This window comes from Crocodylus porosus, unplaced genomic scaffold (genome assembly GCF_001723895.1).
Source record: "Crocodylus porosus isolate Cpor-Errol unplaced genomic scaffold, CroPor_comp1, whole genome shotgun sequence".
In the NCBI taxonomy this organism is placed as follows: Eukaryota; Metazoa; Chordata; order Crocodylia; family Crocodylidae; genus Crocodylus; species Crocodylus porosus.
In genome coordinates, this window is record NW_017728949.1 from 37019609 (window position 1) to 37032698 (window position 13090).

The 13090-nt window shown below is 39.5% G+C and overlaps 1 protein-coding gene across 2 annotated transcripts in view; it reads left to right on the plus strand.

Moving 5' to 3' along the window:
* Positions 1 to 13090, plus strand: part of ZNF385B (zinc finger protein 385B) — a 322138-nt gene that overhangs the window by 46535 nt on the left and 262513 nt on the right. For both annotated transcript variants that reach the window (XM_019554589.1, XM_019554590.1), the window contains exon 2: positions 6560 to 6862. In XM_019554589.1, coding sequence (XP_019410134.1) covers positions 6562 to 6862 — 301 coding nt within the window. In that variant the 5' untranslated portion in view covers positions 6560 to 6561. The remainder of the gene's footprint in view (positions 1 to 6559; positions 6863 to 13090) is intronic.

Consider the following 13090-nt stretch of genomic DNA (forward strand, 5'->3'; position numbering starts at 1 on the left):
CCCTATTACATTTTCTTTACTTCAGCTGGCTCTTTCCTGCCAAGGCAGGGGGTCGGACTAGATGATCTACCTAGGTCCCTTCCGACTCTAGCTACTATGAAACTATGAAACTATCTGCTATGGATAACAGTGCCGATGTATAGCTCTTCTATGCAGCATGTTCTTGCTCATGGAAGTGTATGGTACAGGAGCTGTAGCTGAGGCCTGGGCTGGCATACATCTAGAGAGGACTTGTAGAAAACCAAAGTTGTTGTTAACAAAATAATTCTGCGTTACTTTTGCACAGACGATTTTAAAGTATTATGCTCCTAGATAGATAAGATGAAAATATTCAGAGGCTTTCTTATTCTCAGCTTCCTAAATAAGGCTGTTTGTTGCTTCTATGCCCAGCACTTTTCTTCCCAGCCAGTGTAGGAAGTGTGAGACTCAGTGGGTGCATCTTCACATGTGTTTTAATGGCAGTAGCCTATTTTACTGTGCACTACAGTGTTGCATCAAAAACTGTGTTAATATGCTAATTCGTAGTAAAATAGGCTACTGCACATTGTGTCACACACAAAAAGTGTGTGCATTTGCTACTGTGCATTAGGGCAGCCTAATATTAAAGGTACTAAATTTAATGTACAGTGCATTAATGAACATGTAGATGCACCCAGTTCTAGCCAAAGGGAGAATTAAACAGTTACGGAGTTTAACATAGCTTATGGGATTTCTAAAAGTGGAACAATATGTGCATGGTTAAAGAGAGATTTGACTCGCAACAAGCCTTATTTGATTGCCTTACTTGAGTCGGTAGACTAACTTGTGTAGAATCACATAGGTGTTAGGGGCTGGAAAGGGACCTTACAGATCATTGGGTCCACCCCCTTGCACTTGGGCAGGAAAGACTGCTGGGGTCAGGTGGAAGCTCATGAGATGCATTAATACACTCAAATACATATTTATAAGCATTTCACTGTGTAGCTCTGTAAACATAGCCTATATAATTATGGCTTCAAAATCCATTTGTAATATATAGAGGCTCATGAAAAGCTTTATGTAACAATCTGACTTTTCAATAATATAATTCAATATAATAATTTTTTTTAATTGAAGGAAAGTATGGAAATTAAAATTTCAGTGTCATCAGGTTTAAAAACTGTAAGCAATAGATTTGCTAAAGGTAAAAAATCAAAACAATGCAAGACAATTCAAATATATACATATTAAACTGTGACATGTGAAATGACAGCCCAAGAATAATCAATTTCTGGATCAAAGCACCTCTCTTCATTTAGTTTGTTTCATAATTGTGCTCAACAATATTCCCAATGCTTTTTTATTCTGAATTTATTATTATTTCTTTTTATTGGCCTCTATAAGTATAATAAATAATGCATCTATACTTAAAAAAAAGTCTTTTGGAGGGAAGAAGGTTGCTTCATGCTATTTGCATCAGTAAAAACACATTTTGCCCCTTGCATCTGGATTTGACATTTTAAGTCAGAACACCTAAAAATTACTTTTGTCCACAGTTGTTTTTCCTCATTGTAATTGTATAAGCCTGTTGCAAAACCTGAGACTATTTTCTAAATGCATGACATAGACTCTTGTTTCCTTTTAGAGAACTGTCATGAGAGCTTTTATGCATTCTGATCCCTTTGACCCAGTAGAATATAATGATTTGTATAAATTCCTTTTTTTGTTCTCAGTCCATAGACTGTAGAGTATAATAGCTGTTTTGGTGCCATTGTGCTCTAGTATAAGCTATGTATAAGCTGAAGATTTGCTAAATGGCTCAAGTGAGAAGGAATATGGTCCAAAGCCCTTCAGATTTTTCCAGAGACCGTGGAAAGTGTTTGCAAAATGTTTTACCTGTCACATATTTTTATGTTTGACTCTATTCCTTTTCAGTAAAATATAGCAATTAATAAGAATGCTGGAAAGTTGTGGGGTTTGCCAACAAAGTGCTGAATCCAAGTGTACTATCAACTTTTCTTTTTTGATGTGTGTGATTTTTCCCAATATAGCACTGTGGGCCTATTTTAAAGTTATATTTTTTCTTTCCAAATGCAAAGTAGAAAGATCCAGAAATCCACTGCAACACTGGAATACCTGTATAACCATTTGGATACAAGGATAGAGGAGAGAGCATCAAGGATATCTGTACTGCCCATAACACTGTACTGGCCAGTTACACCTCTGAGTAAGACTATTCAAAATGTTAGAGGGCTTTTATCAGCTGTTAGGAGAGAGGCGTACATGTTCTAATAAAACATAAAATGATTGTTTTTGTTAAGTCCAATGTTTTCCCAAGCACAAGCTGCCAGGATCATTTTGTAAAGTGAATATGTAGGTTCCCATTGAGGGCAAGGACTGGAAGTTAGTTGGAATGATGATTCTGTGGCAAGTATTCTCCCATCTATGATTGGGGTTTTTTTGTCCTTTTTCATGTTTCTATCAGGGTTTAGTATGGAGCATAACACTTTTTTAGTTTTACCAACTACATGTACATAACCAGTCTGACTTCAGATGCTCAGGCTAAGTATAGACAGTTAAAAAGCCTGAGGCTGAATTGATTCAGTCTTTGCAGGTTAGTCTAAGCTGCATATTGAACCCATAAGCAAATGAACAAACATTCACTCTTGATTCAGGAAATGCAGCTACATGCCATCGCTGGCTCAAGCTAGCAGCCAGGGGCACAAGAGCATGGCGCTCTGGAATGTAGCCAGCATGGGCAGTGTGTTCGCTTCCCCTTCCTGCTCCCCCTAAGTTCTCTGGGATTTGCAGTCCCGACTTACAGTAGCAGGACTCTGCAGGGTTGCTCATCATTTCCTCTTCTTGCTTCCAGGTGCCTCTGGGATTTGTAGTCCACAGTCACAACTAGCAGTAAGTAAACAGGGCAGGGAAGCTCCGTACTCAGGGGAAGGGAAGTTTAACCCTCCTCCCTGGCCCCAGATCCCAGCATGGGTTTGCCTGGGGGGACCAGCGAGCCAGCCCTAGCTGCCACTGCTCCAGCTAGGGAGCAGAAGGGCAGGGTGTGAGCTCTGTTCTCTGAAGCAGACAGCACAGCCAATCCAGGGCTGCCAAATCCTGGGATGCTGGGGGACTCTGATTTAACTTGAACCAGAAAAGGGTCCAGGACAGAAATTGCATAAACTGGTTTGACCTAAATTGGTTAAGTCTGATACTACATTCAACCAGGTTTATCTTAAGCCAGTTTCAGCCATTTTGAAACTGGTTTATGTGCACCAAACTTCTATTCTGTTATGGGTTGAGACCATTTTCTGATCACTCAAACCAGTTTGTGTAACTTTTGTCCCTAGTCTGTGTTCCATATGTTGCACAAAACTCAGTGAGAGTTTAACAGTTCACAGGAGTGCCTAGGGGCAGACATTCAAAAAGCCTGAGCCTGAATTGGTTCAATCTTTGCAGGTTAGTTTAACCTGGCTAGACGGAACCAGTTTGTAACTGTACAGGCATCCCCTCTGGACTGAAGAAATGCAGGCGCATTCATTCAGTGGCTCAGGCTAGAAGCTGGGGGGTGCTAAACAGTCCTTCCTTCCCTTCCCTTCCACAGTGTTGAGTTGGGGGGGCATGGCCAGGCCCCAGTGGGTGCTCTGATTAGGGAGGTGTGCCCCCCACCTTGCTGCTCTTGACCAGTGGCAGAGCCAGTAGGGAGTTGCACAGCATTTACTTAAGTGGTAGGGAGTTACACGGGGAGTAACACAGCGTTTATCAGCCTATGAAGGAAACAGACCTCTCTCTTTAGTTCATGTTCTCTTAGCTCCAAAAAGCCCTAAACGGCACTGTCCTGTGTGCCTTTGTCCTGCCTGCCTTACACAGACACCTCTCAGCATTAGATAGCATACCACAAGCTGGCTATTGTCCATGGGGGTGGGGAATACCTGCTTGAGCAGGGAGTGGTGAGGGTTGGGGGCAGAGGGGTGGGCATGGGGAAGTTAGACAGATACTGCTGCACTTGCCGTCTCCTGCGCTTGCCATCTCTGCTGAAGCTCCAGGCAGGAAGCAGAGAGGAGGTGGGGGGTGGCAGCCCACCTCTTGTGAACAAAGAACCCTGCCCAGAGCTGCAAAGCATCCGGGATGCTGGGGAGACTCTGGTTTAAGTTAAACCAGGAAGGGGTCTGGGACAGACATTGCATAAACTGGTCTGACCCAAATCAGTTAAGTCTGATACTACATCCAACCAGGTATACCTTAAAGCAGTTTCAGCCATTTTCAAATTGGTTTATGTGCACTGAACGTCTGTTCTGTTACAGGTTTAAACCAGTTTCTGATCACTTAAATCGGTTTATATGTATTGTCTGACTAGCCAATGAGGTCAGGTGAGGGGGGTTGTGCATAGCTTTGTGTAGGGTAAAGCCATAACATGTCTGTTAAATCGGAGCTTGTTGCAAGACAGTTAAGATGATGACTGTACACCAAGAAAGTATGTTAAAAGCAAGCAGGATCACTTGGAGAAAGCACATGCAGCAGCATCTGTTACCCTGTTAACTGTATATCTCCTGCACTTACTTTTGCCTTCTTTCTCATGGTGTTCAGAAGCTACAGGAAGTGAGTGGAGTTATACTTTGCTCTTCTTTCTGGCCATTTGCCTTCCATTTGACATGGCTGCCAATAAGCTGTTTTTATAGTTTATGAGGGGAGCATGAGGGTTAAGATACTTGATGCTTCCAGTATTGGTAGTCTTCACAAGGTCAGCTACATTTTGGCCCAATATTCATTTAGCATAACTGGTTGGTTCCATGGGCTTATTTAAATTGGTTGTGCTTTTAATTGCATTTGAAAGTTTGTCCAAGTCTATCCCAACCATGCAGTTGGTTCAATAAAAAATATTGTCCTCAAAAATCCTTGCCTCTTGCACATTTCCTGGACCACCATGGCTACCACCTAACTTTGGTATTGTGTTGAGTTAATAAGTGCCTAGCAGTTGCTGTTTGCAGTGTGATCATTGAGAGGTCATCTTCCACTTGTGAAAATTGGACTGCTTTTATTTAGAACTTTAGTAATTCCAGCCATGAGACTATGTTTTACTAGGGCTGTCTGGAAACCATGCTGTTTTGCCAAAACAGCCATACGTTTTAAAAAGCTGCTTTATTAGAATGGAGAGTTAGGGAGAGTTTGGCAAAACATGCTCAGTAGCGTGGTGGGCAGCCTATACAGCTCAGGTGTAGGTGAGCTATGTTTAAACCTCTCTTCCCAATTAGTCTGTTTTGCTTTCAGATATATTTGAAAACAATTTTTGGGTCCATGAATAATTAGTATTTTGGGCAGGTAGCATTTTCCATCTGAGAACTATTTTGTTAAATTTTCTGAACAGCCCTATATTATCTCTGCTGTCTAGTATATTATGGGTTGAGCGTAATTGTGCATGCTCCAAAAAAAGAAAAAACAAGTATCACAATGATTGTCCTGTTTCAATGAAACTGTCAGGGAACCAAAAGTACACTTAATGTAATAGAAGTCTAATCATACAGAATATAGAGTAAAGGAAAGTAATTTATCATACAAAAATAGAAATAGAAAAGACAAATACTGAATTTCCAAACAGCTTAAATTTTCACATGAAAATGTCATCTAAGCAAGTTGAGTCAAAGGTGTCAGTGCTTGCCTTGAAAGATGATACTTATGCTTAAATGATTTAGTGTGACAGTATACAGCTAAGTTTGCCAGATCACAAGTGATCATCAGTGGTTTAGTCTGAAAAGGAATTAAATACCTAGAACCTAAAATGATTTTTAATATGGGCCTGTGAGTTTGCAATATTTAGTATTCATGGATTTTACTAACAACTGCGACGTAGCTAATTTACCTTGATCTCTCAGTAATTCAGTTCTAGAAGACATGAATCTGAGAGAGGTGATTATATATTGACGCAGTTTTCTGCAAAAGACAGGGATGGATGTAGAATACATTTTATAAAGAAATTCACACATTGTGAGAGTCAAACTAAATGAATAATGAAACTATAGTTTATCTTTTGGTTGGTTAATTAAGGTACAGGATTGGGAATAAGGTGAAATATTTACATCCGAGCAAATTACTTTCGGTGTCATCTGTGACAACTAAGTTTTGCTTGACCCATTAAAATATTTTCTTTCTAAAATAACATTTCATCACCTTTTTTTCTTTTATCCATCATTTCTATTCATCTAATTATCTTTTAGGCTTTTTTGTATTACAACATGTTTTGGCAAGCAAAAAACTGTGGAATCCTTATCTGTATTGATGAGTCGGAAAAATAACTGAAAATAAACTTAATGCTGCTTGGGGCAGCAATCAACATATTTAAAAGAGAGAAAACTAGAAAAACAAGATGAGTGTTATTGTGCATGCAAGGTTATATATAATCTGTTGATTATGGCTACATTGTGACACAAATACACACATTTCTGTGGTTAGCAGCAGTTTCCATCACACTGCACATTCTGGGCATTTTTTGTTGAACCTGATCCTTTATTCACAGTGCATAAGTAGTAGATTTAAAAAATAAAATGTTGGTTCTAGAAGTGGATATTGTTTTAGTTCTTGCCGTCAATATTGTTTGTCCGTTTTGCAGGTATGAAGCACCCATTAACTCCTGACCACATCTTTGAAGATGGAATTATGAATCCATCAGCTTTACTACGGGGCTTTGAAGAAAAGGGAATGAGGAATGATAGACCAGACTGTCAATTAAGTAAAGAGAAAAGGAAGATACTCTTTTCTTTCTGTGAAGTATGCAATATACAGCTGAACTCTGCAGCACAGGCTCAGGTTCATTACAATGGGAAGTCTCACCTGAAAAGAATGAAGCAGCTGAATAATGGGAAACTACCTACAAACACAACTCCTGGCACTTTGTTTGCAAGCACAAGCACAGGTACATAATGAGAAATACTGATGTATGGTCCGAAAAACTACACTTCCAGAGAGGCAGCTAAGCTTTTTATATAACTTCATATGAATGTTTTATAATGCATGATAATCGTGCTTTGTTGTTGTTGTTATGCTTGATACAGTCACATTCACTGCTTATATATTAATTACTGTAAAGTGTAAGATGACAAGTGGGACCAGATTTTTATTTTGTCAAAAAGAAACAATTCAAAGGCTCACTTTCTGCTCTAACAGTGATGTTTGCATCTTATACCAATGTGAAAGGTGAATCAGGGAAAATAAGTTTCCTTTTTTGTTGTACTTAGTCTACCTGTTCTGCCATTTCAACAATTTTGGAATGTTCAAAATTTGACAGTGCAGCATAAAAAGATGTCCCCATAGACATTTGTTCTGTTTTGTGTTAGTTCAAGCTTTGTCTACTCTTGGGGAGATAATTGTTCTGGGAGGAGTAGTGAAATGATTATTCTGACATTGCAAGGGTATGTGTTGCAAGGGGCGAGAGTTAGGGGGAAGAGAGAGCAAAAGGGAGCTGAACAACAAAGAAGTGTAAGGGATGGTTTAGTCTCATAAAATCCAGGACTATAAGCCCGTAGAGGTTGGTAACATGTTTAGAGCTAGATGATGGTGGAGGGGTGGGGATCTCCCAAACTTACGTACATGTTTTAAAAGGTTCACAATAAGGAAAAGCACATTAACTGTATATGGCAGAAGGAATTTCTTTAAGTCAGTGGTTCTCAGCCTTTTTAGACTCAAGACACCCTTTATTAGACTCAAAGCAAATGCCAACATTTTTTGGGCTACAGATAAAAAATAGAGCAACTCTCCTGTTGCAGAGAACTTGGATCACAACAGATCAGGATGTTTTTGACACTGTGGATTCCTATTTGTAATCTCTAGATTTATCTTGCAAAATGCATGTAGACATTGGCATACCTAACAGTGCTAATAGTGTGAATCAACCTTAAAAGAATCTCGCAGTTTGTAGTGGAACGAGGGGCTGGGTGCCACTTAAGGGGACAGGGGTAAGGCAGAAGGTGCCTCACTCTGGGGCTACTTGCCTTACTTGACTCATTACCTGCCTCATTGCTTGACTCTGACACACATTTGAGGCTGAGGCAATGTGTGTCATAAAGCACAAGGGTTTCTGGGAATCGTAGGTTTTTAGCTCAGTACTGAAGTGTGCTGCTTTTGTCCCTGATTATTTTTCCTGCCAAATTCAGCATTTTTCCCCTTTTTTGTCCTCTAGGCATAGGCTTTGACAGCGCAAAGTCATTCCCCCTCTTGGGCCCTTCCCTTTTCCTCCCCTGCCTCCCTGCCCACTGGCAGCAGCAAACTCTGCTGCTGCTCTAGAGAAATATGATTCCCAGAATGCTCTATGCCTTGCACTTGGCCCATCTCTCTGCTTTGGGGGGAGAATGAGAGAGAACATGTTTTTTTCCATGCTATACCTCTGCTCACAGCATCCTGGTAGAGAATCACTCCTTTAAGGATTCATCACCTCAACAGTATCTTATTGTTGATATCAAGGAAACTCTCCAAGTAGATAGAAAATCTTAATCGGTTTTGTAGTTCTCGAAACAACAAAATCATTTCCTTCTCATGATATTATTTGATTAAACAAAATAGTTGTTGCTTTATACTAAAGCTGCAACTTAAAAAAACAAAACATTTTTACAGGCCCTTTTTTACCATCTCCCTTTTGTCCTAAGAGATGGGAAAGCAAAGCAGTTTTAAGAATTGCTGTCTGGTTACTATTATTGTTTTTCTATTTCTGTGAAGTATTCATTATGCAACCAAACTCTTCTTTAAAGGACAAACTCAACCCCCTGAATGAGTAGACAGAAATTTGACGCCTTTGTTCTTTTTTTTTTGCCTTTTGAGATTTTTCTGGATGTTGGTTTTCTGTTTCTTGTGCACATCTTGATTTCTTTTTTTTAATTAAGTCTAAGCATGGGATTAGTGCCATTTGGATATCATATTGCTGACAAACAGGCCTATGTGGAAAAGGATGCAGTTTGGCTTGATGTGTGTATATATACTTAGATGGTTTCATTGCGACTTTTGCAAATTATCCTGAATTGTGGTATGACATCATCTAATGAAGCAAGTTTCCTTGTGGAGTACTTGTTTCTACTTTGATTTGTTTTGAGCTCTGTACTTTGTTTTTATGACAGTTGATTATTATGTAACTGTGGGTCTCTGCTTTGAGTGCCCTGAGATAGTATAGTTCAGTGGTTTTCAACCTGTAGTCCACAGAACCCTGGGGGTCCACAGACTGTCAGTTGGCACTGGATTCACAACCCAGACCCAATACCTATGCTCTGGGTGAGCCCAACCCTCAGATCAACCGCAGCTCCTGCTGGTTGATAATATTGATTTTATTGATACACAGTGGTAGGAAATAAAAGCAATTCAGGCAAAGCAAGTACAGCGTATATTACCCAAATTCCCCAGTCCCAGAATATACACAAGGTGAGCAGTCCAGCCAGCCGGTACATAAACCCCATGTTGAGGTTCTTTGCTTGAGTATCTACCATCAGCAGTCTTGGAGCTGGGGGACTGATGCCAGCTGTGTCCATTCTCTCTCTTTTGAAAACTCTTCCTTTTTGTATTGTTTCTTCTCCTGGTGGCTCTTGATCTGTGGTTGTCGCTGATTGGCTATGTCCTGTGTTATCAGCCAAAACCCCTTTTCAGAAACCTATTACATGCCCACCTCCTAATTTGGGGCTTTACCGATGTCCTTCTAATTTGGTCAGTTCCCCCAAAACCAGAAAGCTTAAGGCTTTTTGCAAGCAGGCACTCTGGCCCTGGAGCCAGGCCTATCTCTATTATGAAAATAAAGTTTGAATGTTTTCAGTTACCCAGGATGTGTGGTATTGCTGTGAAGCTTCAATCGCTTGTTTGATTTGATGCAGATATGGTGGCCGAATCTCCGAATCGAAATCTAATCAAAAGACCCTTTAATCTTTCTAAATCTAATTGGAACTCTCCAAATCAATTTGGATAGATTCGATGATTCAGACATAAACACAGTTTTAAATGGTTTTTCTACATACCTCAAGGCTTGTGAATGCTGAGATGCTGGGGTGGATGGAGTGTCCCACAGGAGCATGGTGGGGGGGCTCCCCAGCACACTTGGCAGCAGATCTGGAAATGGACCAGAAACACTTCTGCGTCTACCAGGGAGCACACGGGGAATCCCCCCCCTCCTCCTGACTTGGTGACTGGTGCCTCCTGGGTCTGGGGGGGCACCTGGGGTGCCCCCATGGCCAATTGCTGAGGTGAGGCAGCACAGGGGTGTCCCCCTGCATGCTCCCTGGTGGACCCAGAAGTGGACCGGAAGTTCCTGGTACCTTGAGGTAAGGAAAAAAAAACCATTTAAAGCTCTATGGCCAAATGAATCACTGATTCTCTGAATCGGCATTGAATCTTCAGATTCAGATTTGGCTGAATTTAAATTGGGAGTGATCCAAATCAACGAATTGAATCACTGCCCCCGATTCAGGCTGAATCCGAATCAAATATGGCCCATTTCACACACCCCTATTAGACACCCCATCTGCTTCTGAAGGCTAGGAAACCTGTGTATGAGACCCAGTCTTTTAAAAATCAATTAACCCTTACTGCTATAACCATTATTCTAATGCATATTACCTACAAGCCAATTTTCAAAAACAAACCTTTAAATATCATTTCTAAGCCAACAATGTAATATCTAAGCGGCCTGTGAAAGATGACTTTGATCAATCAAAAGTATGCAAATTTCCACATTTACAATTCAAAGGGATTTGCACCCCCATTTGAAATTTCCAAAGGGGTCAGCACCTCCTACAAAATTTTTTTAGGAGTCCACAAAAGAAAAAAAGGTTGAAAACCACTAGTATAGTTCATTCTTGTTTTGAATGTAAAATTTGGTATCACATTAGCTCACTATATCAGATAGTACAGTAACCTATACTATGTGTTTACAGCTATATTTACCACAAATATCTGAATTGGCATATATTACATTTATTAATTTTATTAATCTGTATAGTGCCTAATGCAATAAAAGGCAGGCATTCAATTTTTATATTTAGATTGGTTTAATCAGAAGTAGAGGAACAAAAACCAAAATTAACACATTATCATTACAGACTATTTTGTTAAAAATGTAATATACTTTTATTCTAAGAGCCAGTGCGTGAACAGCGTTTACTAAAGTGCAATTTGCAAAGAAGTGTTTGTGAAAATTAATTTTTTTCCAGCTATAAAACTGAAATTATTCCATTCTTTGCCTTACTGCTTGTCCCAGGGGTGTTTTTTTTACCCCAGTGTAATAGGAAACTGCATTTTTATTTACAACATTATCCAAAAGAAACAGGAATTAATTGTGCAGATGGTAAGGGAACAATTATATTCACCTCATCTCAGTAGTTGGAAGACTTCATTCCAAGTGTAAAGGAAACAAATGCTTCTTCCTATGCTTTATTGTTATTGCTACATGCCTTTCTAAAGCACCCATTCACTGAGGTTTATATGGGCAATTCACATGATGGAAGAGTTGATCAGTTACCATACCTCTGAAAACTCTCTTACAAGATTTTCTACAACTAGCTGACAGGGGTAATTTTTTCCTTGAATAATACTACAGTAAAACTGAAGGTTATCAAATGGCTGCGCATATATTCAGAAAGCACTGAAATCTTCAGCCAAGATTACAGTCCCAATAGGACTATCAGATATTCCTGACCTATATGATAGAACATATCTCTGTTTTGGAGTAATTAACATATAAAAAAGACAGACCTATGTGAAGACAGAAAGATTTACTTTTGGGAAGTCAGTGGAAGATTGAGTAGAGAACATATTTTGACAAGTCATGGAAAATCTTCATTAGTAAGTGTTCAAAGTACCTTTTGTTTTGGAAATCAGAAATGCTTTGTCATATGCTGCCATTCACTTAGTAGCTAAATTATTTTTGTGAACATTTAAACTGCTCTACTATATACACTGTCTTGGTCATATAGGTCAGATACTCCTGACCTATATGATAGAACAGAACTGCATACCCAAGTTGTCTTGCCTCTTTCCTTCATTGACCCTGGGCTAGGAACACTCCATGAAGGAAGGGATTCTACTGAAATATTCAGAACAAGAGAAATGCCATGAGGCTTTGTTTCTGACAGACTGCTTCACAATCCTTGTTTAGTAATTTTCTTCAAGCATCCTTCTGACCATTGAGCTCTTCTGTGCTTTATAAATCTAACCTGGATATTGTTCAGAACGTCAAATAACAAGAGATGTTGCAGTTAGAATAATCTCACCCTTGTGGAAATGTCTGCTAAGACTTAACATGTTGCTTGAACTTATGGAATTTATAGATCAGCATTACACTTTTAAAAAAGTGTATAATTTTCTGCAGTTCTATTTCTAGTTCTGTTTTACCAAAATGTTTACAAAAGATTATTTTATTTCTATAAAACCCACTTAATCCTAAATGAGCAAGTCCTCGGAGATGGGGGTTCCAGCGTAATACATGAACCTGACATTTTATTTGTTCATCTTACAACATATCTTCTTTAAAGGTGGTATGTCAACTAACAAACTAATAAAGTTTGGCAACCATTTCAGTAGGGCTCTTCACTGCACTCCAGTAGTTTTTGCAGTGGTAGAAGACTTTCTGTGGCTAACTAATAATACATCCACTAATTAATGAACCAAATTACGTCTGAAGGCTTTATTGAAAAAGTGTTATGTGTTTGAGAAGAAACTGTCATTTATCTTGCCAGAAAAGAAAAAAAACAATTTTATACAGGAAGCTGGTGTTTAATTAAGGTGAGCACCCACACAGTCTTTTACCAGTCTTGTGCCCCAGGGATGAAGCTGAAGCCTAATTCATAACTGGTAAGTCTTGCCTGAAGAACCTTCCTTTATGGTCTCCCTCTCTCTCTTTCCCTAGTAGGGGCATCCCTTTTGCTGTTGTGCCCAACCCTAAAGAAAACAATGGTGCCTCAAAGAAGTTAGAGCATAAGAGTGTGTGCGTTGTTGGAAATCAGAGTGCTTTCAGGTCTGAGTCTTTTTTCCGTAAGTGGGAACAAGACATGGGGCAGGTTTTACTGCCACAAAATTATAGGAAAAATGGGTCTGGAAGGGACCTCAAAAGGTTATTTTGTCCAGGGGTTCGCAACCTTTCAGAAGTGGCAAGCTTTGGACCGAATTAATAAAATCC